Source organism: Toxotes jaculatrix, chromosome 12 (genome assembly GCF_017976425.1).
Source record: "Toxotes jaculatrix isolate fToxJac2 chromosome 12, fToxJac2.pri, whole genome shotgun sequence".
Taxonomy (NCBI): Eukaryota; Metazoa; Chordata; class Actinopteri; family Toxotidae; genus Toxotes; species Toxotes jaculatrix.
The window spans coordinates 20,604,842-20,629,560 of record NC_054405.1 but is presented as its reverse complement, the minus strand read 5'-3'; the positions used below and the strand labels follow the sequence as shown (position 1 = coordinate 20,629,560).

General features: G+C 43.3%; 1 protein-coding gene across 7 annotated transcripts in view; it reads right to left on the bottom strand.

Moving 5' to 3' along the window:
- Nucleotides 1-18: 18 nt before the first annotated feature.
- The window catches only part of fryb (furry homolog b (Drosophila)), a 46,428-nt gene continuing 21,727 nt past the window's right edge, over nt 19-24,719 (bottom strand). For 2 of the 7 annotated variants that reach the window (XM_041052508.1, XM_041052514.1), the window contains exons 14-66: nt 24,343-24,429; nt 23,449-23,620; nt 23,231-23,363; nt 22,943-23,050; nt 22,633-22,759; nt 21,845-21,958; nt 21,548-21,712; nt 21,210-21,296; nt 20,819-21,078; nt 20,435-20,624; nt 20,024-20,148; nt 19,214-19,271; nt 18,761-18,852; nt 18,449-18,621; nt 18,114-18,274; nt 17,877-17,987; nt 17,607-17,761; nt 17,426-17,525; nt 17,102-17,273; nt 16,709-16,965; nt 16,461-16,607; nt 16,086-16,254; nt 15,890-15,977; nt 15,674-15,747; nt 14,915-15,065; nt 14,144-14,247; nt 12,989-13,080; nt 12,760-12,853; nt 12,402-12,621; nt 12,040-12,191; nt 11,743-11,930; nt 11,571-11,665; nt 11,233-11,431; nt 10,381-10,602; nt 9,779-9,977; nt 9,564-9,661; nt 9,187-9,357; nt 8,961-9,101; nt 8,664-8,849; nt 8,336-8,500; nt 7,867-7,941; nt 7,498-7,668; nt 7,268-7,276; nt 6,689-6,883; nt 6,410-6,547; nt 6,099-6,313; nt 5,308-5,512; nt 5,002-5,151; nt 4,746-4,844; nt 4,526-4,609; nt 3,767-3,877; nt 3,362-3,597; nt 19-3,232 (exon numbers count right to left, since the gene is read on the bottom strand). In XM_041052508.1, coding sequence (XP_040908442.1) covers nt 2,974-3,232; nt 3,362-3,597; nt 3,767-3,877; nt 4,526-4,609; nt 4,746-4,844; nt 5,002-5,151; nt 5,308-5,512; nt 6,099-6,313; nt 6,410-6,547; nt 6,689-6,883; nt 7,268-7,276; nt 7,498-7,668; nt 7,867-7,941; nt 8,336-8,500; nt 8,664-8,849; nt 8,961-9,101; nt 9,187-9,357; nt 9,564-9,661; nt 9,779-9,977; nt 10,381-10,602; nt 11,233-11,431; nt 11,571-11,665; nt 11,743-11,930; nt 12,040-12,191; nt 12,402-12,621; nt 12,760-12,853; nt 12,989-13,080; nt 14,144-14,247; nt 14,915-15,065; nt 15,674-15,747; nt 15,890-15,977; nt 16,086-16,254; nt 16,461-16,607; nt 16,709-16,965; nt 17,102-17,273; nt 17,426-17,525; nt 17,607-17,761; nt 17,877-17,987; nt 18,114-18,274; nt 18,449-18,621; nt 18,761-18,852; nt 19,214-19,271; nt 20,024-20,148; nt 20,435-20,624; nt 20,819-21,078; nt 21,210-21,296; nt 21,548-21,712; nt 21,845-21,958; nt 22,633-22,759; nt 22,943-23,050; nt 23,231-23,363; nt 23,449-23,620; nt 24,343-24,429 — 7,749 coding nt within the window. In that variant the 3' untranslated portion in view covers nt 19-2,973. The remainder of the gene's footprint in view (nt 3,233-3,361; nt 3,598-3,766; nt 3,878-4,525; nt 4,610-4,745; nt 4,845-5,001; nt 5,152-5,307; nt 5,513-6,098; nt 6,314-6,409; nt 6,548-6,688; nt 6,884-7,267; nt 7,277-7,497; nt 7,669-7,866; nt 7,942-8,335; nt 8,501-8,663; nt 8,850-8,960; nt 9,102-9,186; nt 9,358-9,563; nt 9,662-9,778; nt 9,978-10,380; nt 10,603-11,232; nt 11,432-11,570; nt 11,666-11,742; nt 11,931-12,039; nt 12,192-12,401; nt 12,622-12,759; nt 12,854-12,988; nt 13,081-14,143; nt 14,248-14,914; nt 15,066-15,673; nt 15,748-15,889; nt 15,978-16,085; nt 16,255-16,460; nt 16,608-16,708; nt 16,966-17,101; nt 17,274-17,425; nt 17,526-17,606; nt 17,762-17,876; nt 17,988-18,113; nt 18,275-18,448; nt 18,622-18,760; nt 18,853-19,213; nt 19,272-20,023; nt 20,149-20,434; nt 20,625-20,818; nt 21,079-21,209; nt 21,297-21,547; nt 21,713-21,844; nt 21,959-22,632; nt 22,760-22,942; nt 23,051-23,230; nt 23,364-23,448; nt 23,621-24,342; nt 24,430-24,719) is intronic. The other 5 variants (XM_041052512.1, XM_041052510.1, XM_041052515.1 and 2 more) reach the window with 5 other exon arrangements.

Sequence of the window (24,719 nt, the reverse complement as noted above, 5' to 3'; positions counted from 1 at the left end):
GCAGATTATTGAATTTGCACTCATTAATTTAAGGTCTTGATGTGTTGCTAGCAGCTGAGTTTGGTTTGACTCATGCTGCTTTTACACATGCACCTTTTAGCACATTATCCAAGTCAACAAAACACACTGATCACTACCTAGAAATATTTGTTCATTGCTATGTCAATTAAAAAACAAATGCTGAACACTTGATATAACAAATGAATGGTCCTAAATTTTAAGTACACAGCATGGCTTAAAAAGAAACATTAAACCGCATTATATGACCAAAAAATTGAAAATGTGTGATGTGAGGGTTTTAAGTAGAACACAAAAGAAATAACTGATATGTCTTTACTTTGACACTGACTTGTACAGAGCATCAACTCAAAACAACTTCACAAAGGCTGTAAAAGTATTTACAAGGTGAAAAAAACAACTACAGTCTTCATCTAAAAAGCTTTTAAAAATGTGCAATTTCTTGTTTGGCATGCACACACACGTTCTCCCACACACAGAGAAAAAAAAAACATACCCGCATGAGCTTAAAGCTCCCTTTTGTACCTCATACAAACATATCTTTCAGATAAAATATGATTTTTGTTAATAAATATTTCCAACACTTCATACAGTACACAGAAGATGCATGCATGGCAGTTTGATTTGAGAGAACAAACATCAATATAAAACCTAAGTCAAATGAGTGTCGATCATAGCTGAACAGATATAAATAAGAAAACGACATTTGTACAGCAAAAGGGGCGAGTGACTGCTAGAGGGGAAACGAGGGAGAGTCACAAAAAAAAAAGGCTGACGACAGGAAGTGTTCGACTTCAGTAGTAGCGCAAGTTTTGCTTTGAACGTCAACAATGAGTGCTGAATGTCAGCATTCCCTTACGTGTAAGGTAACTACGAACCACACACAAACATATGCTACTATGGCCGTGTGCCCATAACTATTAACAGTATACAGACAGAAAGACAAAATATTTGAGTGTATACATGCACCATCCTCTTGGCATGTGAACACATAAGGTCAGAGTGTTACATTGTAGGACAGTGGGAAATATACAGTGTGCACACTCACTAATGATGCTACAACTAGCCACAGAGGAGTGTGCGCCGTGCACAGATAATGGCATGATTAGTCTACCAATGTTTACAACAGTAGTCAGAGGACGAGCTGGTTCACTGATACAGAATATAAACAGAGCAAGGGCAGCATGAGGAATTACGCTTGAATATTCTGCATCTGCTCTTTCTCAATCAGTCTTTTCAGTCAGTCTGGAGAGGTTAGACTTTCAGGGAGCAAGAGGGAGGCTAGTGTACAGTAGAAAGCATTCAACTGGGTCATGCATTGCACAATTTCCTCCAGGGGGAGGCCTCAGAACAGTAGACACAACAGGAGAGAAAAGTTACTCCAGATTTTCGGTTTTCCTTCTCAGTAGAAGTGACAGCCTCGTCTCTCACAGTAGCAAAACAAACAGTAACATAACTGCCTTTCTGTAATTTTTTAAAAAACTAATACCAAACTCCATTTAGTGCAATAGTGAAAACTCTACCAGTGATATAACGTAGTGCCACAGGTAGTTTCCTCACTGTCTCTGACGATACTACCGGCAAGCTAAGTCCTTCCTGAAGGAGGCAGTAACAGTCAATCAAGTTCAATCAGGTCTTGAGTTCCTCTGGGAAGCAAGTTAGAAATCTGAGCTAAGTGCCTTCACAGGTCCTCAGGTGCAGAACACATCAAATGCTGAAGGATGACCATCAAGCAGGACTTAAACTAGGAGCACATCAATTTTACAACATGTGGCTGCAAAGCGAAGCTCGTGCTCAGATAGAATCACATCAGGTCATCTTTATCAGCATACAGCAATTTACAGTATCCAGTGGGTTCCATGATACATCCCATTATGTCTGGGACATGTCTCAGTGTTCTTAAAAGTGTAAAATCTCCAGGTATCTCTGTCATGTCATCTTCTCTTCAGATGCAAAGATCTGAGGGTTGGTCAGGAATAGTTAGTTTCAGGTGTTCGGATCCACAGAGATCTAAGCTCTGAAGGTCCTCTGTCATAGTGGGTTTGATGTCTCAGGTCTGGACGTCTGACGGTTCAGCATTCAGGAGCCCCCCTACTTTCAATAGGGGCAGGGCAGCGTGCCCCACCTTCCCCAGGTAGCGAGATAAGGGTGTTGTAGCTCCACCGAGGGAGCAACAACAACCCCATGCTGCAGCCTCTCCTGGACCGGTGGGACAGGGAGGGGGAGGTGGGGGAGGGTGAAGGGATGAAGACGGGGCAGGGCCACGGGTTAAGACTGTGTCATGGCCTGGGTGTAGAACTGGGGATGGGCTTGAGTGTTTGTATGGAGAGCGGGGGAAATGGGGGAGATGGGAGCCTCGAGGGGGGGTGGGTGATGTGTTCTTTTCACAGTGTGTAAGCAACGTGGGTTCTGAGGCTACAGTCGGTAGTGTGTTAGATGTAAGAGATGATATCCGTTTGTTGCTGTGTGAATGTGACAGAGGCGAACTGTGTGATGAATGTCCTCTGAAAGGATAATAAAGATTAGTGTTCTCATCAAGGTAACTCCTTCTTGGCTCTTGTGTGTGCGGCAGTGTAAAATCTGATCGGCCTGGTGTGTCTGAGCAGCTGGGCGATGAGAACAGGTCTGGGGGTTTGGGAAAATCAAGCCAAGAGGTATCAGTGTCTACAGTGGAGGATGAGGAGGGCAGAGAAAGGTTCGGGTCACAGTCTAAATGTGGTTCTGGTTTTAGTGCTGGGCAGGGTGGTAGGCAGGTATTTGTCTGGAGCTGTGCAGCCGGGGCAGCAGACACACAGGAGGAGGCAATGGCCAGGTATGTGGGTGCTGGGCCTCCTCTGTAAGAGCAGGCTGAGATGGCAGCGATGGATGTGGCGGTGGTTTTGGAAGGGTCAATGGCTGCAGTGATGGTGGAGGTAAGGGAGGGGAAGGAGGGGGTGGGGGGCTCCTGAGGTCCTGTCAGAGGCTGGTCCCGGAGACGCTGGAGTCGGGGAGGTAGGTTGTGACGACCCGGTAACCCTGGGCGCGGCGGATCATGTCGCGGATCTCCCCGTTGAGTTCCAACAGCTTGGAGCAGATCAGGCTGAGATCCTGGCGGGAACCAACCAGGGCAATGGTGCCCGTCTGGCCCAGTGTCTGGTGGCGAAAGTAGATATTGAGCAGTGTCTGGACCTCGCTCTCTGAGCCGCCACCAAACACTCCACTGGGCCACTGCCTCCTGAAAATGAGATAAAAAGGAAGGTGTGATATAAAGAGAGCAAGCATTATGTGTAGAAGAAAAAAAAAGGACGAGTAGTTTCAAATCAGGTTTGATATAAAACAGTCTAATAGATGTTTTGTTACTCACCTGCACTCCTGGATGTAGCGCACTGCTTTGGTGAACTCATGGTTCTTAAGGCACTCCAGTATGGCCTGCACGGCTGCTTCTGAGGTGGGGAAGCTGGGCACAACCAAGGCAGCCAGCTGGGTGGCGTGTGCATGGGTGTGGGCCAAGTGTTTGTGCTCCAGGTCACTGGCCACAGCCGCCTCTGCTGCCTGCAGGCTGGTCCTCAGATCAGTGAGCTCTCGAGACATGTTCAGTAGCTACGAGGTGGGAGGGAAACAGATGATGGTTAAGTGTGTGTTAAGTTTGTGTGCAGAAGGACAACTGTATCATTTGATTCAATTCTCCAGATTCACATTCAATAAAAGAGCCTGCTGTGTTAAGACTGAGTGATATCTCTATGAATTATGGTTTGGCTCATCACCTCACCTCAGGCACAGAGCTGATGGCATGGACTTGACCAATGAGCGAGCAGTAGGACTGGAAGAGTAGGAGAAGCTGGAAGTGCAGCTTGTAGAGCCTCTGACAAAGCTCCAGTTGCTAAAAGACATTAAAAGAAGAAACGAGTCAGATTCATCAGTAGCAGAGAACACTCAGACACAATAACACAGCTGCACGTTCTCAAGAGCACACATCACACGTGCACGCACATGCAAAGGAATACACACACACACACACACACACAGTAACATGAGCTGATTGTCCTGTGCAAAGTGAATTAAGTAGTTTGTTTAAGAGAAATCTAAGATAGTGAAGTGAAGAAACGTGTAAGAGAACTTACTGCAAGAGACTCCATTTGCTACACAGCGAGAGAGCATGTTAGGGCATCAGAGTGAGGTGAGAGGAAGACAAAGCGTCAATCAAACACATGCACAGCACAGTATAAACCGCCACTATTCACGGTCGAGCTAGTGAGAATTAGTCAACAGTGTATAAAACCCAGCAACTTTTAATTTCAATTAGTTCTTGGTGGCTTGGGGAAAAGATTGGGCGGATAAGAAAGATAACACGGCAAACACGAAAAGAGGGCAAACATCTCAGAGAGCCAAAATCACAGAGGAGCAAAGAGGCAAAGAGAAACAGAAACACAAAGCACAGATGAAGAAGTTACCTATATGCTAGGAAGACTGTCTGTAAACTCTAGATATGCTTGTTACAGTAAATAACATGGAAATAAGTTGCCTGTACCTTCTCTTCCGAGTCTCCAGGCTGGCAGGTAACCACACTGTCACCAGGACACCTGGGAAATGTGTCCTTGCAGTTCCTCAGCCACTGAAGGAAAAAAAATATAAGATAATAAAAATGGCAGAAGGGAGTGGGAAAGAGAAGGTTTGGTGAATATTTTGTTAGTCACACTTTTACATGAAGAAAAAACGAATGTATCAATAATGTGTAGAGGTTGAGTTACCGATACAGCAGCCTCCTCTTTGGTGTTGTAGGTATCCAGGTATTCCTGCAGCTCCAGTGCACTGAACTTCATCTTTTCAAGGAGACCATAGGACATGATCTGGAAAGTACCAATAAAAAATGAGCTGAGTGCATTAGACTTGCCTGACAAATTCAACACAAATCCCCTTTCTCACTGTTTGCAGGCAACCATGAGCCGGTCCAAACAACACGCTGTAATCATCGCAGAGTCAATTACGTCTGCCAGCAGTGCTCACCGTGTCGGCATCAATGTAGATTGTGGGACAATCCGAGCATGTGGTTAGCATCTGTGAGGACCTGAGGAACTTTGATCCAATGCCTCTTAAGCCCTCTCCAAGGTAAGTGGCAACATCAGTTGTCAGCGTGCAGAATTTACCCTGGATGTTCTGAGAATGGGAGGAAGACAGACGAATTATTGTACGTCTGCACATACATACACATAAATCCTCCTGTATCTGAGTATTTGTTTGGTGCTTAAATAATGAATAAAGTGAAAAAGTCAGTGTTACGAATGTTTTCAACTAATAGTTCCTGTGATTTACCTTAAAGAGAGATGAGAAGACTTGAAAAGTGTAGACCGCACAAGACCCATCTGAGTCTGTCACAAGCTGGTTGACATGACAACGCCACGCCTCCTCAGCGTCGTCACACACTATGGGTTGGAAGGCTGCCAAGATGGCGGAGAAAAATGGAGAGGGGGGAGGAGGAAAACCAAGGTCTTCCAAGTCATCTACATCATCACGTAAGCTGCCACCATGGAAATGGGAAAGAAATGGGGGCAAAAAGAAAAAAAAGTTTTGATACCTTTAACCCCAAAAAAGGTTTTATATCAAAATCAGGTACCCAGCTCTCTCATGGGATTATATGAGCTGAATAATTGGATTTCTGGAAAATGGGCAGAAAATATAATGCACACACCTCACGGACCAGGGTTAAAAGGAGTAATTAAATAAGAATTATTTAATATATCAAGAGAAAATGTCTGAGATATAACATCATACACCGCATGGTTGAATGATTCTATGTGTGATTTAGATACTTGTGAATGTGACTTAGATACACAAGGTTTAAAGGCTATTTTCATGAAGCAAATGTAAATGCAAATGTATACATGAAGAATGCACAAGAAAAGTTCCAGAAAATTGGATGTCTCAGAAAAGTACTTACAGCAGACTTCATTATAAATGATAAATTATGAATAAAGACCTGATCTGTCCCAGTGCTGTTTACTCATACATTATGGCTGTTAAACTGAGGTTTAGTCCGAATGTCCATCAATCTGCTAGTTGATTAAAAAATTCCAGTGAGTGTTACTCCTGTCTGTCATGTTCACCTGGGCAGACAGTTGGGGTCTAGAAAGTCCAGGGGTGGTTGGCAGTAGTCTGGGTTGAGGCGGTGGTCCAGATTGGGCAGCTGATCCTGAGGCTGCCCCGGCAACTCCAGGGTGAAGCTCTCACCGCAGTCTGAGCCATGAGGGAGCTCATTGGCGCTGAGTGACAGTTCGTCATCGTGGGCCTGAGTGTCCTCGTCCTCACCACACACCCTCACCTGTGGAAACACAGATGTTACATTTTCCTAAGGATAACAAATGTATCTGTGAAAACAAATGGGTACATAATTTTACTAATGTGTATTATTCCTCACATGTAGGCCACTGTGGTCATCATGGAGGGCTCCTTGGCCCGGTGTGGTGGCATTGAGGGATTGGGGGTCGGCAGATGTGTCGTAAGACGTAGATAAAGAATCAGTGTGATTGGTCTCCTCTGATGGAGAAGGGTTAGTCTGAAACAGGGAGGCAAACCAGGAATATCTATCATTTTGAGGCATTCTGTCAAACTGGGTCACTACAATAACAGACAAGTAAGTTTATCAGGTTTCAGCGGATGTTTATGTCGTGTGGATTTAACAGTTAAAGCTACGCACAAGCTGAGAGTGAGAGAGGCTCTGGCTAGTTGAAGACTCCTCTTCCTCTGATGACTCATCTGAATCATGGGGGTCCTCGTGACCCAGGCTGGGGGTGCTGCCTGAGTGCTGGCTCTCCTCTAACAGGTCACCCAGCTCTGTACTGTCCAGCGATCGCCGACGCACGCCCCAATTAAAGTTATCGACCGTCTCGCCCTAGATAAAACACACACACATTTACATTGGAAGACAAGGGCGGAGGCAATGGTAGCAGTCATTTTCACTGCAGTGGGAGGAACATTTTCATGTTAACTTTCAGGATAATGAATGGTTGCTGTCTAAGAGCGTCTGATGACAAGCACACGATGCAAAATGAACTGTTATTCATGGCATGAACATATGCTGGAAAGACGTCACAATAACATTTATCTCCATCATGACAAATAGCAGTATTGTCAGAAATGTAATTTTGCAACCAAGCTGTGAGAGCAAAATGAAGCACGATCAACAAGTTTTTTTTTTACAGTGGGAAACAAAGGAGCCAGCAACACCAAAGCGCTGATAAAAGCTAATGTAAGTGCTCAATGTGAGACACCTTACCTGGAGCTCCTAGGCAGCGAGGGGAAGAGAGAGAGACACAGAGTTAGACAGAGAGAGAGACAAGGAGGAGGGGCAGAGAAATACATTTCAAATATATTCATGGTAAAGCAAGAGGCAGAAAAACTGAAACACACAATCAAGGTAAAAGGGAAGGAAAGAGACAGACATTTCACTATATCCACAGTAAATCAAGTGACAATGGGTGATATACCGTAATATATGAATCTCACCTCTCCATCCTCCAGTTCCACGTCCAGGAAGTCAAAGTCTCGGAAAACCCTGAACTGCTGCTCACTGGCGGTGTCGTCTAGCGTGTCCTCTCTGGTTCCACCCTCCTCTGACGACACGCCGCTCTCCCGCACCTCCATCATGTCCAAGTCACCACAAGATGAGAAGATCACCTGACGAGAAGGAGCAAGAAAGGTATTTAAACTCATCACGGACACCAGACACTCATAACAACAACTGCAAAAAAAACAGAGTGAACACAGTTCGCCCAAAACAAAAGACACTTCTCTTTTGTAGATTTTTGTTGTTGTCTGTAAACAAGTGGGCAGCACAGGTAGAAAATTGTAAACAAGAGATGGGATGTAGCTTACAGATGGGTTCTTGGTGAGTCCAACTTCCTGTCCACAAAGGGACAAAACGTTCACCAGCTTCTCTCTGGTTCTTTTCTGGATGTAGGAGAAAGATGGAGCGAACATTCTTGATTTGTTCATTTTGATGTGCTTCAAATATTTAAATAACCAATAAATCAGTTGAGCTCATTTGTTGCATGAATTAGCATTTACATGTACACAGAGCATATTTTGTTCTTGTGCTAATTAACAAAGGCAAGTACCTGCAGAGAAAAGTGTGTTTCTGGATATATCAAGCAGTGGTAGCTATTGATATTTATGCTGGTCACAATATTACAATTTAACTATGTGTTACCAAGGTTAAAATACCAAGCAGCACTGAGAAGCCACGCCAAAGACTGACAGTTAGAGCTACATAAAGAAATGTACATAAATTATTACAGAACTACAACGGACACGCTAACATATTAATGGTAGAGTCTAACTTTACCTGAGATGACTGTGGTCGCCTCCAGCTGACGGGCACTAGGATGGTGTTGGAGTTTGATCCAGAGGAAGTGGAGGAGGTACTTCGGGTTACGGCCATGGCTCTGGCCTTCCCCTCTCTGCCCCCTGAACCCTGGAGTTCATCGAACCGACGCCCAATCACCGGAGTCTGTAAAGAACACAATGAAGTATTTATGTATGAAGTATTTGGTGGCATGTGATCCTCTTTTATCTCAGAAATTGTTTAAAAAAGCAGCATACTATTAAGTGTACATTTACATGTACATTTTGGGTTTAGCTGTACATGTACAACTACTTTGTTTCTTCCTCACCTCAGAGATGTCAAAGGTGAAGTCCAGTGTTTTCCCAGGCAGAGCCTTGGCTGAACCGTCCCACACCCTGCTGACCTCTAGGTTGGAAAGGTCACCCTGCGTATGGCCATAGACCGGATGAACAAGGCTGGCAGAGCGCGATACCACCAGCTTTAAGATGTTCAAAGCATCCTTCCAGTGTATCGTCTGTGGAATTGCATGTCAAACACACACAATATAAGAGAGACAGCAGGGCATGTTTTTTTTAGCACACAATAACACACAGAGGAGCCAGCACAAGTACTGTGGGACACTTACCTGAACAAACTTCTCAATAGTCTTCATGACATCAGCATTGAACTGTTTGACTTGTACAGCAGTCAGGTCCATGTGGCTGAGCAGACAGTAGATGATCTGGAGGAGAGACTGCTGCATGCTGGGAAGGCCCTTATCCAACAGCTAAGAGATGAAGAGAGACATTTAGCTAGTGTCGAAATCTTTTACCAAGAAATAAGGTATACAGTGCACATTTATCAGCACTTGCCTCCGCCATATAGGTGACCATGTTGAGCGTGATGTCGGAGAAAGCCTCATGGAGGTAGCGGCAAACAACACTGACCCAGGAGAAAGGGTCCCGTGTGTAGGACCGTGTCTTATAGAGAGTCATCACATGGGCCAAATGGGACAGCTTTGTGTTCTTCTCCTCTAAACACACCTGAAAGAGACAAAGACAGAGAGCATGAGAGAGAGAGGAAGAGCGCTACTCAGGCTTTTCATCTTTCTTTTCTGTGCTTGTTTATTTCTCACGCTTTTTTTTATTTAACCCTACTTTAATCCATAATAAAACCGAAAATAAACCGAGGCAACCAAAAAGAAACTAAAATAAACTTGACTAAGCTGAAGTGAAGAATTGCATGGTACCTGTGCGATCCTCTCAGCGCTCTCCTTACAAAACTGAGTTGGGTGGCCAAAATGCTGCACCAGGTGAGGCAGCAGACACAGCACATTTAGAGGGAAACCTGCACAGAGAGAAGAAGTTTACCTTCAACACAGATTTTGTCACTGATCAGCTAAGAAAGCTCTGAAGGATTCGAAAATAAAACTGGCTGAAAATGACCATGATCTCCACCATCTACCTATAGACTGTGAGCTGTCGACGACAGGCACGCGGGAAACTGGTGTGAGCTGGCAGAAGAGCTGTAACGTGAGGTCAGAAGTGGCCTGGGAGGTAAAACCCTTCAACAAAAGCTGCTGAATCCCAGAGAAGCCGCTCCACCTCAGCTGAGCCTGCAGCTTCTCTAGGCGCTCACGGTTCTCTGCTCGGTCTAAGGGCACCTGGGGAACAAGAGTTTATTGGTTTACCTGAAGCAGGTAACAGCATTTAGTGTCTGAATGAAATGTATTACGCGGCATTTGTATTTTAAACTTGAGTAAGCTCAAGTGAAATAGCATGGAGCCCGTTGCTGGTACAAGAGTGCTGATAGCTGTTCTTGTCATTCCCTTGTGTTTACATTAAAGGAAGCTTTAATTTTAAAATATAATAAATTGTAAAATTTCTAGGAACAGTGTAAGGATCTTATGATGAATTGGTTGGTCTGATGTCTTGGTCCAGTAGGGAGCAGCATAACCTTCAGGAAGTGTTTAAACTCTTCTGCTTCTAGTTTTATCTTTGCCATAACTTTTGCTTCTACAGCTACATAACTTTCTCCGTAAGATCAGTAAGTTTCATCTTATCTACCTTTGACAGCAGCTTGTGGACAAGGCGAAGTGACATTTGATATTCAAACTCAAAGTCTGACTCCATGAGTGACACCGCCACCCAGAAGACTGTGGCCAGTATTGATGACGGATGGGAAACATGAGCAGGATCTGACAGAACATTGGGATCGATACGATTGGTTGATGACGTGCAGGAGCCAGGGATTCTTCCTGATCGAGTCAGACCGTGACTGTTGCAGGCCTGTAGATTGAAAATAAATGAAATTTTAATTCAAATTCAAATTAAATTAAATTAAGAATCTAGGGCACGTCCTTATGTGCAGCAGTATTACACAGAGCATCTAATGATCTTTGCTAGTGACCAACAATTTCCCTAACTGCTTTTACAACCCAAGCCAGTTTGTTTTTATGTGTAGTCAAGTTACCGTGTTAGCCTGAGATGTTAAACACTTGAATTCTATCCAGCTGATATACATTCTTTCCAAAACATTTTGCCTGATGCCAAGTCCTCTTCATTTCCTTATAAGAAATAAACTCTGACTAGCTTTCCTATATGTAGCATCAATACTCTATCACTCAATTTAGTTCATAGTCAATGTATTTTCCTATCAGCAATTTCTACAGATGGATCAGAAAGTGAGACATTATAGCACATCTGTATGATTCATGTATATGTATGAAGTTTCTTTGTTTCATCAGCATTAATTATCAGAGAGTTTGATGTACACCAGTCTTCCATCTTACATACAAAATATGGAACAGACCAACTGTGGTTACAAGGACAGTATATTTTAACTGTTCAAAACACAACATGAATAAGTGAGATGTACTGCGTTAAGTATCTGACTAAACAAGAATCTTCCTTTCTTGCCTGTATGCGATCCAGAGTGGCGCTGCGAGGGGGATCGCTCAACTGGTTGCAACACTCGCCAAACTTCTTGGGGACCGAGTAGGAGCGTTGGTGGCGTTGTGATGACAGGCCGGCAAATCCCGGGCCAGGGAAGTTCAGCTGACCTGTGCTTTTTCTGTTCATCAGTTTGTCACTAGTCACAAAGTCTGGAGAGGACGTCCTGCACATCGGACAGGAAAAATGTATATACATGTGTTCCTGTATCAAATCCCTAGCAAAATAACACACCTTTAGCAATGTAAAGACTGGCTCAATTCTTAATTTTTCACTCATAAGGCTCATAAAGAGCAGAGTCCTACCTGGTGAGAGCTGCCATTAAATCACTGTTTTTCAGACACTCTGCTAGATTCACCACCACTGACTCCAGCGTCAACAGTATCTCCATCACATAGCCCTGAAACACGTGTGTTATTGAATTACTCAAGCACAAACATTAGCATCCACATACATATTCATTTGCATCTCTCTTACCTGCACCTCGTCTCCATGTTCTCCCACCACCTCAACCAGTCGTGAGACCAGGTCAGAAACAGCGTGGTGGTTGATTGGCTGTTTGAGGGCCCTGAAGATCTGGAAAGAACGCCCAGCATAGTGACGTGAGGAGCTGCACAGAGCTGTCTGTAAAGCCACATCACTCAGCTCCTGCTCCAGGTGGAAGTCTGTATAAACACATGAAAATAAAAAATGGATGAATGGTGAATCAGTACTAAGTGAGCCTTCTTGTTACTCACTGAAAGGTATCTAGCATTAACATGAGGGGTGTCTCACCAGACTTGGACTCCTTGAAGACAGAGATGACGTGGCGCAGGAAGTTGGAGAGCTGCTCCGTGCTCTTGGAGTTGGGGTTCTTTGGTGTGATGTCCTCGTGCACCCACAGGGGCCCAAACGCTCTGAGCAACAACAACACAGTACTCCAGGCACTGTATACCCACCACCAGTAGCACCACATACATGTTACACAAGCACTTAAATATATGCACAGTGCACACAACGTGCACTACAGTGAGATTTTCCCACACACGTACACACACACGCACATACTTTACAAACACACCCTCTCGAACATTTATATGACAATGCAGCAATGGTGCCTCTAGGACTACACAAAACATCGGTGGAGGTGTGTGTACCTGGTGGAGAGGAACTCGATGAGTTTGTTAGTCTTCTCATCTGTCTCATTGGGTGTATCTTCAAGATCCTCCAGGTCATCAGGTGTTACAAGGGGCAAATTTCCAACACTGCCTGCAGTGCTGCCGCCACCTAGACTGGCAGAGGACGAGTTGGAGGTGGAACTGAGGCCGGAGTCCACCACTGGAGACGCCTGCCATTCTCGCAGGAAGTCAGGTGCATCTAAGGGAAATTAAGTGTGCAATCAATATATTGCTCCGCAGCATTATCTATTAGTTCTGTCACATGAAAACTGAATGAACAATAATTTATATAAACTGGTAAATGTCACAGGATTAATAAATGTGTGTATCTTCTTACGTGACTGCTGGTACTCTGTGTGGTAGCTGGACTTAATGGTGAGAGTCTTGTTGTCACTGATCTCTCTGGTCAGCATCAGAACTGAGGCTATTACCTGGAAAAAGAGCGGTTCTTCAGTTGCTAGTGAAATTTGGCCAACGCCCTGTTGATGACCTTTCCGTTGCTACAATGTGCAGTGTGATGTTGATTCAGGCTAAAATAATAACAAGCACTAGGATCCCATTCTCACCTGGAAGTTGTTGTTGCATGAGAGGGCAATGAGGAGGTGGAGAAGGAGGCGTTTGCTGTGTTCATAGACCTCTGGTCTGTAGTGGTCCAGACCTGACCAATAAAATACACAACAGGATTAGGATAATGCACACAAAGTAGAACGCAGATTGTAATACACAGATATTTGTCTGTTTATGTCTTGTTGTAGATACAAATTTGTAATGAAGGTATTAATTACTTTATAATATAATCAACAGAATAAAAATAACTCTGTTGCTGTTGCTAAACCCAGAAATGTTGATGTACAGTTTCTTAAATGGCCACGATGGTTTGTTGTGCTTCTTTGGTTGCGATGACAACTCCCAACGAAGGCGCTAGTATCTCCTGTTCATCATCATGAAACAATACAACATGGATTCTTAGACAACTTCATGCGCACAGTAACACAGATTGGACGATAATGAACAGTCTGAACTTGAAGGCTAGTATGCTGAATATGCAGAGTACATAATAACACATTTCTGCTCATCTGACAGGCCAGGTATGTATCCACATGGTAGATAATAAAGTGAGAAATGCAGGCCCTGGGGAATGTGTCTCTGTCTGTGGTGACGAGAAGAGTGAACTGTCTGTCCTGAAACGCATGCCCATGTGGGATGGAGATAAAACCTCACACTGTCACGCTATGAGCTTATTGGACGTCATAGAAAACACATACACCTCAAGGCTATTTTTGTGTGTATGTGTTGGTGTGCAAACACTATGTTTGGACAGTGAATGATGATTTTTGATTTGATCTTTTTAGTTCAAGTTCCATTTAAATCCACCTCATATTCACTCATAGGGAGATAAGAGTAAGACAAGCTATGGAACTTCTCTGACTTTAAACAGTTGGTCAGTCAACTAGTCCAGTTTTTCCACAAAATAGATAGATAGATAGATAGAGATACTTTATTAATCCCCGTGGGGAAATTACACTGAACCCTGAACCCTGAAACCCTGAAAACACATCTGGTCAAAAACTGACATGACAGGGTGTGGATTTTATACATAGATAGATATAGTTTACTGATCCCCTAAGGGAAATTGTTCTGTTGTTTATGCATGACACTGTGGCTGTGCATCTGTGAGTCTTCTTTCATCTAGAGTGTATGTGGGTGCTGTGTATGCCTACCCAAGAAGAGGGCATGTAGTAGCAGGGGCAGGTGTAAAGCCCAGTCTTCTCTCACGCTGTGGTCCACCACCATTTCAGTCATAAAGATCACTGCAATGTTACACCTGAGGACCGAAACACACGTGAATCCAGTGAGAGAAAATCAAATCAACAATATTTCCCCCTTCGATGAGCTGTGGGGTGGGGATGTGACAGTTAGCAATGGCAATAAAAAATGGCGATAAAAAACAAATTCCCTTCTTCAAGGAATTCAATAAAGAAAAACGTTATTGGTTAAGGAATGACAATCCATCTTAGAAATGAATGGCAATTAACATGACAGACTCCAGATACAGACACTGTATTTGCCTGGATATGAAGCTCAATTAATGCAGTATAATAGCCTGCTCTCCTGTAATGTATGGTAAATACATGCATCATAAATCTAGCCTGAATCTCATTTTCGTCTCATTTTAAGTAATGGTTTCTGAGGTGTCGAGAGAGACGGAGAAGATAAATGAGCAGATCCCTTGTAATATTCATTCCCTACATAGCAGAGGCAGAGCGAGCTGGCTAGGTTTCATTCTGTCCTGGAGTTTATCACACCATCTGTGAGTAGGTGTGACTCGACTGTGTGAGAAAATACCTTGCTTTGCTGACTCTGCTGATCCGCTGCTGATAGTAACATCACTGTTCAGACTCTAAGCCTTTTCTCTATATGCACATTTTGTGTTTCTTTCAGAGTAAATTGCCTGCACAGTGCGAGCTCACGTTAGGATTGTTTGTGTATACCTATGCAGCGGCCCTCTTGGTGTGATGGTTTCTGGGAGGTAGTCAACCAGAGGAGCCCAGCAGCCTCCGTTAACGGGCATGGGTAACGGCTGAGGATGGTTGGTCTCCAGAACACTCAGGAGCCACCCAGCGTATGGTGGGAGTGGGTCGCCTAAGAAGATAAGATTTAGTCAATAAAATATATTTAAAACATATATCACATGCTGACGGGGTAGTGACAAAAACCTGATTCGCTTTCTTGTCGAGTGTTAACACTAGATGAGAACTGTGCTTGTTCTTCACAGGTTACAGCCCTTCTTAGTCACATGAGGACTACAGCAGCAGACAAAAATCCCAACACAGATGCTTGCTGAAGATTAACTAAGTACCAGCACAGTAGTTGAGGTTGTATCTGTGTCACAGGGAGAGTAAATGACTGATATACAGCTATGTATAAACTAAAAAAAAATTAAACTGCAGTGAAAGAGATGCTGACTTCAGTGGGTTCGCACTTTAGCACAAACCCTGTGAGTTTCACCATGTGAGCTGTCTGCTGTCAATCTGTACCTTTATGCAAGTATGAAGGGGATTAGTGACAATTTGTATAACTCTTAGGTTACAGTGGGGGACATTAATGACTGACAGAAAGAATCCTTATCCTGGAGCTCTTTCCAAGTAACAGACTACTGTGAGTGCCCTTGGGCTGTGTGTGTGCAAGTACAAATTGTACAAGTCCAGGAAGTTTGTTCACTCATTCTCACGCGAACCAAGATGGCTTACTCTTTTCATCCTCGTAGGAGCCTCCAGAGCTGTTGCTGTAGCGAGACTCTAGTCTGTTGTGAGCCCTCGCCCTGCTGAAACCAAATTAATGAAAACAAAAGTTAAATTCAGAGTTTATATATTTATACAGTGTACAATCATATTCCAAAAGACTAATATAATACAATACATTCAGATATTTTTTTTGCCATTTCATAAAAATGCTTTAATACTTACCGCTCTTCCTCTCTGACCAGCTTGTTCTCATCTGTGTCTGGCAAGTTCTCCTGACCAGCTACCACAGTGTTACTGCTGGAGGTAGTGCCTACACATAGGAGACATTGGAGATAATCTTCAGCTGTCAAGTTCAAATGGACAGTCAGTGTTGGGGTGGTAATATCATGTGACATAGGACAGGAACTTCTCCTCTCACCTGTCTGTGAGGTGGAGGCTTTGTTGCTGGCAGCAAAACGGTAGAAAGGAGGGTTGTCACAGTGCAAGACCACAGGGTTGACAGGGTCAGTCTGCTGCAGTTCAAACAGGAGCTCCTCCATAGTCTGGATCGTGTTGTTGCGACACAAATAGATCACCACCTTCTTGATCTAAAGCAGATACAAATATACAATTTTAATTGATTTATCCCACATTATCTCTACATATTTCTTAAGGTATTTGTTATCATTAAATGTAATGCACTCAGTGTCTTTGTGGCAATCATTTACATTTTATTATATTTTACATTATTTTACCACTAAATCACTTTGAAGAGTTTCAAACGTTACTCCAAGCGTGTACAGACTAAACTTACGTAAGGCAACAGTGTGGTGTCACTGCTGACGCCACACAGGCTGATAAGGAACTGCAGGGTGATCCGTAAGTTGTTGCTCCACCTCTCGTTGGACACCAGTGCGTTCCAGGCGTTCTCAATTTCCGGGCCAGGAACCTCGTCTCCGTACTGGTAATGTAAAGAAAAAAAAAACATCCAGTTGAAAGGCAGGAGATGTCACAGGGAAAGAAAGAGTAAATGCACACACAAGCACAAACATGGCTTCCCACCTTAGCAGTCATGAACATGAGGTTGTTGAGCACCAGCGAGGTCGCCTGCAGGGAGCCCCAGCCATTACCTCTCAGACTTGGGGACAGACCCATGCCCTGTGCCTGGCCACGAGTTTCTTCCTCTGGTGTGCAGGGGCTTGAGGCAGGGGGTAGGAGCCCAGTGTCCACAAGCTCAATGTTACTAAGCCAGGGAAGCAGGTAGGATAGCATGATCTGTCTGCCATTTGGGTGGGTAGTTGGGAAACGTTGACTCACCTCTGTACAGGCAAAAAAAAAAAATGTCAGAGGAATTAATGTTTGCAGTGCCTTGAGGAAGCTAAGCTTTCTTTAAAGGTGTTCAGTAACACAAGTAATGCTTGTTAAGACATAATAGTGTGGAGAGATAGTATTTACCTGAGAAAAGAGGCAGAGTGAGCTCTGGGTACATGCTGGCCAGCTGGATGGACAGTTGGGACAGGTTGACGCTGTAAAGGGGAGGCAGGGGGCCATGCGTTCCATACAAAATATTACCCGGCTTCTGCTCCACCATGCGCTTAGAGTATGCACACAGCTTAGACTCCAACACCTGCAGACAAATTTATTGATCTTTAACAGTCACAGTGCATTGACAGGTTATGGCTTTCTGCTTTGTTCTCCTTTCCGTATCTTCATGTGCAGTTGATATTTACATTGGATGTGTGTCTTTGTTTTTTTTGTATTATGCATGTGTGAATGTACCTGCATCAGCTGCATGGATATCTCATATATCTCCCTGCTGGTGTCTGAGGCTTTGAACAGAACCAGATTGAGCAAGGTCACTAGGTCACATGGGTAATTCCTGGAAAAACAAGGCAAAATAATCTTCAGTGCCTTGAAAGAGAAAAGCCGGGCAGATTCTAACCTATGAATGATTCCCTACCTGTTACCACAGACAGTGGCGATGGCCTTGAAGCAGCCAGAAGCCAGCTGGTAAGATCCAGTGAAGCAGCGGTCCACGGCCCAGTTGAACAGATTGATTTGGTCTGGGTTCAGCTCTAAGAGCAGAATCACCACCTCACACCCCAGACGGTGCACCTGTGGCAAACACGTTATCATGTAAAGGGACTATTCCACAGACAGGACATAGCACAAAATGAGCAACAGTATGCAGGAAAACTGAGCTAAAGAGTAGATGAAAGATCTGAAATACCCGTAGGTCGTGGCAGGCCAAGATGTTGTCAAGCCATTTGTAGAGATATCCGTCGGTAGAGAGACCAACGTTGTCAAACACTGGACCGCAACACAGAACTGCTGACATAGCCTGGGTGACAGAAGTTGAGTTGAGTTAATGCTTAGGTTTCTATAAAATACTGTACAATGAAAGATTAGAAAAAGACAGCATAACTCCTGCTGTGTAGCAGGGTTTGGGAGTTTGGAAGTCACTTACCTTGAGAGCGCAGTACTGGTAGCGTGTGATCTGGTGGTTGCGGTCACTGTAACGGTCGAGGGGGGTGAACATGACACTGAATGGTCCAGCCCACTGGCTGAAGAGGATGAAGAGATGGTGTCTCAGAGACTGCTGAGGGAAGAGGAATCGCCTGTGGTGGACTGACGAGATGTGAGAGAGAACACTAAACGGTCAAATAGGAGACAGACTACAAATTTAAATTTACATCTGCAAATTTAAACTGCTAAAGCCACAACTACTGAATCGACTACTACTGAAACACTAATGTATTTTTTTTATATATTACATCCTTAAAGAGGAATAAAATTATTTACCAGGAACACACTGGATGAGATTGGCCACCATTCCACTGAAATGGGCCCTGATGTCTTTAAGCACATCCAGCTCCTTCTCATTCTCAGCCTCCAGAAGCATCCGGGTTAAATCCACATACTCAAGGAACAAGGCACCCAGTGCCAGGGAATCACGCTCCAGTGCTCCGTTGGTGCTAAAGAGGAAGAAAAGGAAATCTAATTTCGGTAATCACAGAGACCATCATTTTGTTTGATGGGGAATGTTATATGTGCACAAGGGAAGACTAAAGCAAACAATTAAATGATGCTGAGCAGATGAAATGTGTGTGCTACCTGTCACTGATCACTCCTGCACTGGCCAACAGTTCAAAGATCCTCAGCAGTTGCAGCCTGAGAAGATCCCTCCTCTCCCTGCGCTTCTTGTTCTGAAAGCACAGGCAGGTTTTCAGTTTACTGTACCATACACAGTGCACACCACATCTTCAAGTCCTTAAACGAACAAAGCCAATTCTGCAGCTGAAATTTAAAAAATGTGTGTTAATACACATCCACTGTTTTTTTAATCCATACTTCCATTTTCATAAATACTAAATTATTTACTTCTGGAAAACATCTCTAATATCTATGAGCATGCGCTATGTATAACACTCTTTGTAACTGGTCTGTTCCAGAGAGGACTGACTTTGGATTAAAGTTATCCTTCATGTACAGAATATTCTCATAATTTCCAGTCTGAGATTCCAGTCTGTGTTTCACTCTGTGTGTATGTCTATGTTTGTGTTTTACCTCAGGCCTACGCTCCAGTGCTTCCTTCATCAGTGGATGGAGTTCTTCCACTAGCTCCCTGTAGACACACAGGATCAGAAGGGCCAATAATCAATTGATTGCCTCATTGCTGAGTTGCTAAATGAGACTGATTAAATCTTCCCTCCTTATACACAGAGGATGGTCTGATTTAAGGGAAGAGAATGGTTTGTAACAGATATCCTTCTTCTGCAACCCAAATGTCACATGCCCTGAAACTGCTAATCCTCAAACACAGTAATGTTAGAAAAATCTGTCTGGGGAAACCTTAATCTCTTTAAAAACAATGAACGCCCTTTTGGAAAACATTTCAGTTTAAAAATAGATGATCTCTTTTAAAATGAAATACCTCCGTTTCACAATGGAACCACTGTACTTGGAAAAATGTGATACGTCTCTGTCCCTCTAATAATTTCCCTGTAGATCAGAGATGTTTGTTCTCTAAATGTCAGTGAGGTATGCAGGTCATCTCAGCTATGAGGAGAATGTACAGACAGATGGGAAAAGGTAATAGATTCTTATGTACGATGTAAACTAATCTAGCATACCTAGAATTTTCTTTTGTAATCTACATCTATCCAGTGTCCTGCATTCAAGCTTTGTGTGTTTACTGACTGTCAAAGCAAAAGCCCACACCAGAGAAAAACAGGCCTGGGTTGCATAGCAATAGCAAACAGCTATTTTATTATTCTTGAACAGTCATCTGAGCATTAAATCAGAAATCGTTTTACACGAACAAACATGTAAGATGCAAGTAGTGTGCGTTTCTGTAAGTGTGTATTTATGCGGTACCTGAAGACCAGGGCATTTGTGCATCCAAACCCCAGCACCAGAGACTCTGTGATCTCCAGACTTTCAGCTCTCATCAGCGGGACAAGCTGTTTTAAAAGCCAGGCAACTGAGGGAGTGCCTATCACCTGAGCAATAAAATAAAATACACAAACACAGATCAAAGTAAAGAGATATAAAATTAATCTGCAACCATTTTGATAATCGATAAATATTGAAGTCATTTTTCAACTAAAAATAGCAATCACATGTGGTCCCAGCTTCTCTAATGTTAGGATCTGTTGCTTTTCTGTTTAATATTGAAATTAATATCTTTTTATTTCTGACTGCTGTTTGTACAAAACAAGATATCTGAAGACATCACGTTGAAGACCCGTGGTTATCTTTTTGTTTTTTTTTAGCACAAACACACACCTTGTTGTCGTAGGTGACGCTGCCGTCGGGCGTGGTGGCAGTAATCTCAGGTGTGGAAGCTCTGAGATGACCGGGCGACATGATGCTTGGCTTAGCCACACCCAGACACAGGATTAGGTAGTTACGCCACAGTGAGATGTAGCTGTCACTGGAGCCTGCCGTGCTGGTCTTCTTAGCATTCACTGGGCTGCTATAGAAAGAGGTGAAAAGGAAGAAGAAGAGGTAGGCGGTCAGATATCTTAATCTTTCATAAACATATATCACTTGTTGTATGAGGTATGTGATCATTCTATGGCCACAGACATGCAGGACGCTCCTTAGTACTTGTTGTTGGTTTGGTTTAATTCCAGAAAAGTGCAGTGTAATTAATGTGTGTTCTAGTACTTGGGGTCAACCAGTGGCAGTAGCAGCTGTAGTCGTGTGAAAGCGTAGGGCCAGGCGTATCCCAGCGCGATGGGGCAGTGTTTGGGCAAGTGCTCCTGTCTCAAGAAGATGTGCAGACAGAGCACCCACGGGTCCTTCAAACACTGAGCAAAGATCCAGACATGGCTCGGGCTCTTCACGTCATAAGAACTGCTCACTAGTCGAGCCGTCCACTCCACAAGCCACTGGAGGTCAACGTGATGGCTGAGTGGCAAGGTGGACTAAAGGAGGGGAGGGGAGCAATTTAAGAATGATGCACAACAGCAAAAGATGTAATTTAAAAGGTTGTGATATTAATAATTGATCTGATATACTAATGTTACTGATGCACTCTTTAGATAAATACACTTACAGAGTCAGAGACAGCCACATGAACAAAGCTGTCCATTACAGCTGGGCTCAGCTGGTCCATGACCTCTATCATGGGTTTGTCATCATCCTGAAGGGGGAGATATTTATAGAATCAGCTATTTTTAAAACTTAGTCATACAATGTGAGAGAATTCATGGGCTCCATGTGCTGCATCTCTAATCACACCTACAGTCAGATGACTCTCCTACCATCCAGCTATTTCCATGTCCTTTGTCTTTCTTTAGTGACAATTTGCCACCAGCTGTCTGATATATTTGTCTATTTTGCCAGTCACTTACAACTTATACAGGCGTTTAAATGCACTGTCCTGTCCTGTACCTCAGCATGTCCCAGAGCTGTGAAGAGGCAGCGTATTTCTCTTAACACACCGACCGCCAGCTTCCTTGTGCTGATCTGACACGAGCACAGGAGCAGAAGAGCCAGGCCCTCAACCGCATGCAGCACTGAGCAATGAGGGCTTCGATCAGGCAGTCTGGGGCTGGCCTGAGAGGAGAGGGAAGACACAGAGGTAGGGGAAGTTAGCAAGAGAAACAAATACTATTTCAAGTTACATTGTTTGACCAGTAATTGACATCTGAGTGGAAAGATATATCATTAGCTCTGTGCTGTACAAACCTCAACTCCGCCTCGCATCTTCCCCTGAAGCTGCAGAGCTAACCTCCACTGTGTGAGCAGCTGGAGAAGGAGCTTCACAGATGCATCCTGCAGACCCTGATGGGTGTCTTGGACCTGGAATAGTTTAGAGAGGAACGTGTACAAAAGGGCAGCCCGTGTCTATATTTTTAGCATATGCTGGTTAATTCAGAAAGGATAATGCTTTTTGGATCACTCCAGTTGTGTTTTTCCTGTAGCTTCTGGTTAGCCTCCTTTGGCGCAGAAGATAATTTTGCAAGGGTAAGCTACAACAACCTACTTAGATCATAAACCATGGAGACAGATAACTAGGGGCAATGTTCCATGGGTATTGGTTTAAAACAATTAGCACACATAAAAAAGAGACAGAAAAGTGCTGTTGTAGCAACCTACTTTGAGACTTTGAGTTTTTTATTGCTAAATTAGTTCTCTATTTGACCTGGATTTTCAGAATTTAGGATTCTGTGTGATTATGAAAACATTATTTCTGGTGTTATTAACAGCAGGAATGAATGAATGAATTAAATATACATTTATCATTACTAATCACTCTGTAAATGGTAAAACGACCAATTAAGATACAAGAGTAGAAAAATGTCTCTTTTGAGCAACTTTGGTCTTATAGTGTCAATCTGTCTTTCTATTGTCTTCTGTTATATAGTGTTTATCAGTTATGATAAACCAAGCCAGAATACATGTCTAAACAAGGCAAATGCAGATATAATCACTGTCTATTGTACTGTCAAGGTTGCTGTCAAGTTCCGTTATACCTCGCGCAGAAGGAAATGTGTGTAACCAAACAGGACGTCTTCCCTCCAGTCTGAGAAATCCAGCAACAAGCTCTGCAGGGAGTTCTGGGAAATAAGACGCAGCTCATCGTCCATGTGCACTGTAAGTCTGAGGGATAGATGACCACATATCAACAAAGCAGAATAAACAGGATCTTGCTGACAAAGATAGTAATGAAATAAATCGATGAAGTTGATCAATAAAATTATTAGTGATTTATACACAGCACTTAAAAACTCTACAGGACTGACCTGAGATAAAGACATTAAGGTTTTCCTGTCTCTAACTCACCGTGAGAGCAGGTCAATGAGCTCAGGTTTGGACATGCCATCAGGAAGGATGCGAGGAATAGCAGCCACACATGTCCTGAACAGGTCGATTTTAGGCTTCCTTTCACCACTGTCAGAGTGAAAACCAAATGTATCATCATTTGTCAGGTACTGTACCAAAAGCTCAGACGGTAGAACAACATAATATAAATATAATTTATGTTCACAATTCTGTGTTTCTTTTTTAAAACAGGCCTTAATTGTTTTGACTGAATAGAATAACCCTTAGCACTGAAATGCAGAAACATACGTGATCATGTCCTCTGGTTCTTTGTTGAGCATCTGGACGCTGGTGAGCATCATGCAACGCCCCACCTCCTTGTCCAAGTGTCTAAGGATGTTGTCCAGAGCCTTTCGCACCTGGGAGTAGTACAAGGACATGCCTGCAGGAAACAGAAACAGACAGTAGTGGAGTTAGAGACTAAAGTTACATTACACTAGCTTGAATGCTTACAGACACAGACAGACCTATCAGTTTGGCTTCCTCTTCAGTAAGCGTTTTGCTGAGGTAAGTTTTCTTCTTCTTCAGAGAGTTCCCAGAGGGCAGAGTGGCTCCTGTGTTGGGCATAGGGGGCTCTCCGTCCTTTTGTTGCAGGGCATCTGCTATCACCAGGAACGCCCGTAGACCTATGTTCATTCGCTGGAAGACAGACAAAGCTCCTTATTACATGCCACATGATAATTTTTATTTATATTTATTTTGAAACCATATTTGATAATTCAGCGCTGCTCAATAAGGGGTGTGTTTTTCTAATTCAATAATCACAATCTACAACAACATACATAAAATTAATTATTTATATATTGCAATCTTCCAATCCTATGTGTCGTACTGTCATTGTCAATATTTGGGTGGGTTATGTTAGGAGAAGCTGATGAACAGAGGGCTACAAAGATCTGGTAAGCTCACTCCACACCCCCCAGATTTTTTTTCATTTTCAAACTTGTTGTCTTCAGCCCCAGCTGACGCTGATTCAAGTGACATCACTTGAGGCAGTTCATCAGATTTCGTGCAGCTCCCTGTGGAGCCACAAAGACTTTGATGTGTGAAGTCAGTGGAGTTCCCCTTTAAACTGCAGTGCTTTTCACGGTTTGTTTCTGTTCATGTGACTACAGACCTGTAATCACATTGTTTATGATTAACCCTAAGTGCATCTCTTTAACACAGCTGAGACGGTGGTTAATGATTTTGGTGGTGTATTTAATTTCAAAGCTCCAGTGGAGAACATACTGTTCCTTACGCCCTCGCTGACTGAAGACTGCAAATAAAAACTGCATTGCTCATCCCTGTAACATGCCGTGGGGGATACACTGTTGACTGAGTGGATATGATTGAATGTCTGTGTCTGCTTTCTTTTTTACCTCTGGGTTGAGACTGAAGGCTTTGGCAGGTTTCCCAACACTCAGCAGGTCAAATATGATCTCCTTCATGGCGAAATCCAGTCTCTCCTGATTAGAGGACAAACATACCGGTGTTACAGGATTTCAGAGTTAATGTGGCGTGAGGCAGCAGGTACATCTGCTGTCACCAGTGGGACATTTTTATTACATAACTGATTACATTAATAAATCATAATTTAAACAAAAGACAAAACCAGAGGAATATTTTTCATTTTATCTACATTTGAGCCATGAATACATTCACTGTTATGATGGTGGAGTTGCAAAACCTCAACCACTCTTACAGTCATCAGATTAAATAAAATCAATTTTGAAAAAGGTTTCTGGTAACATGTAAA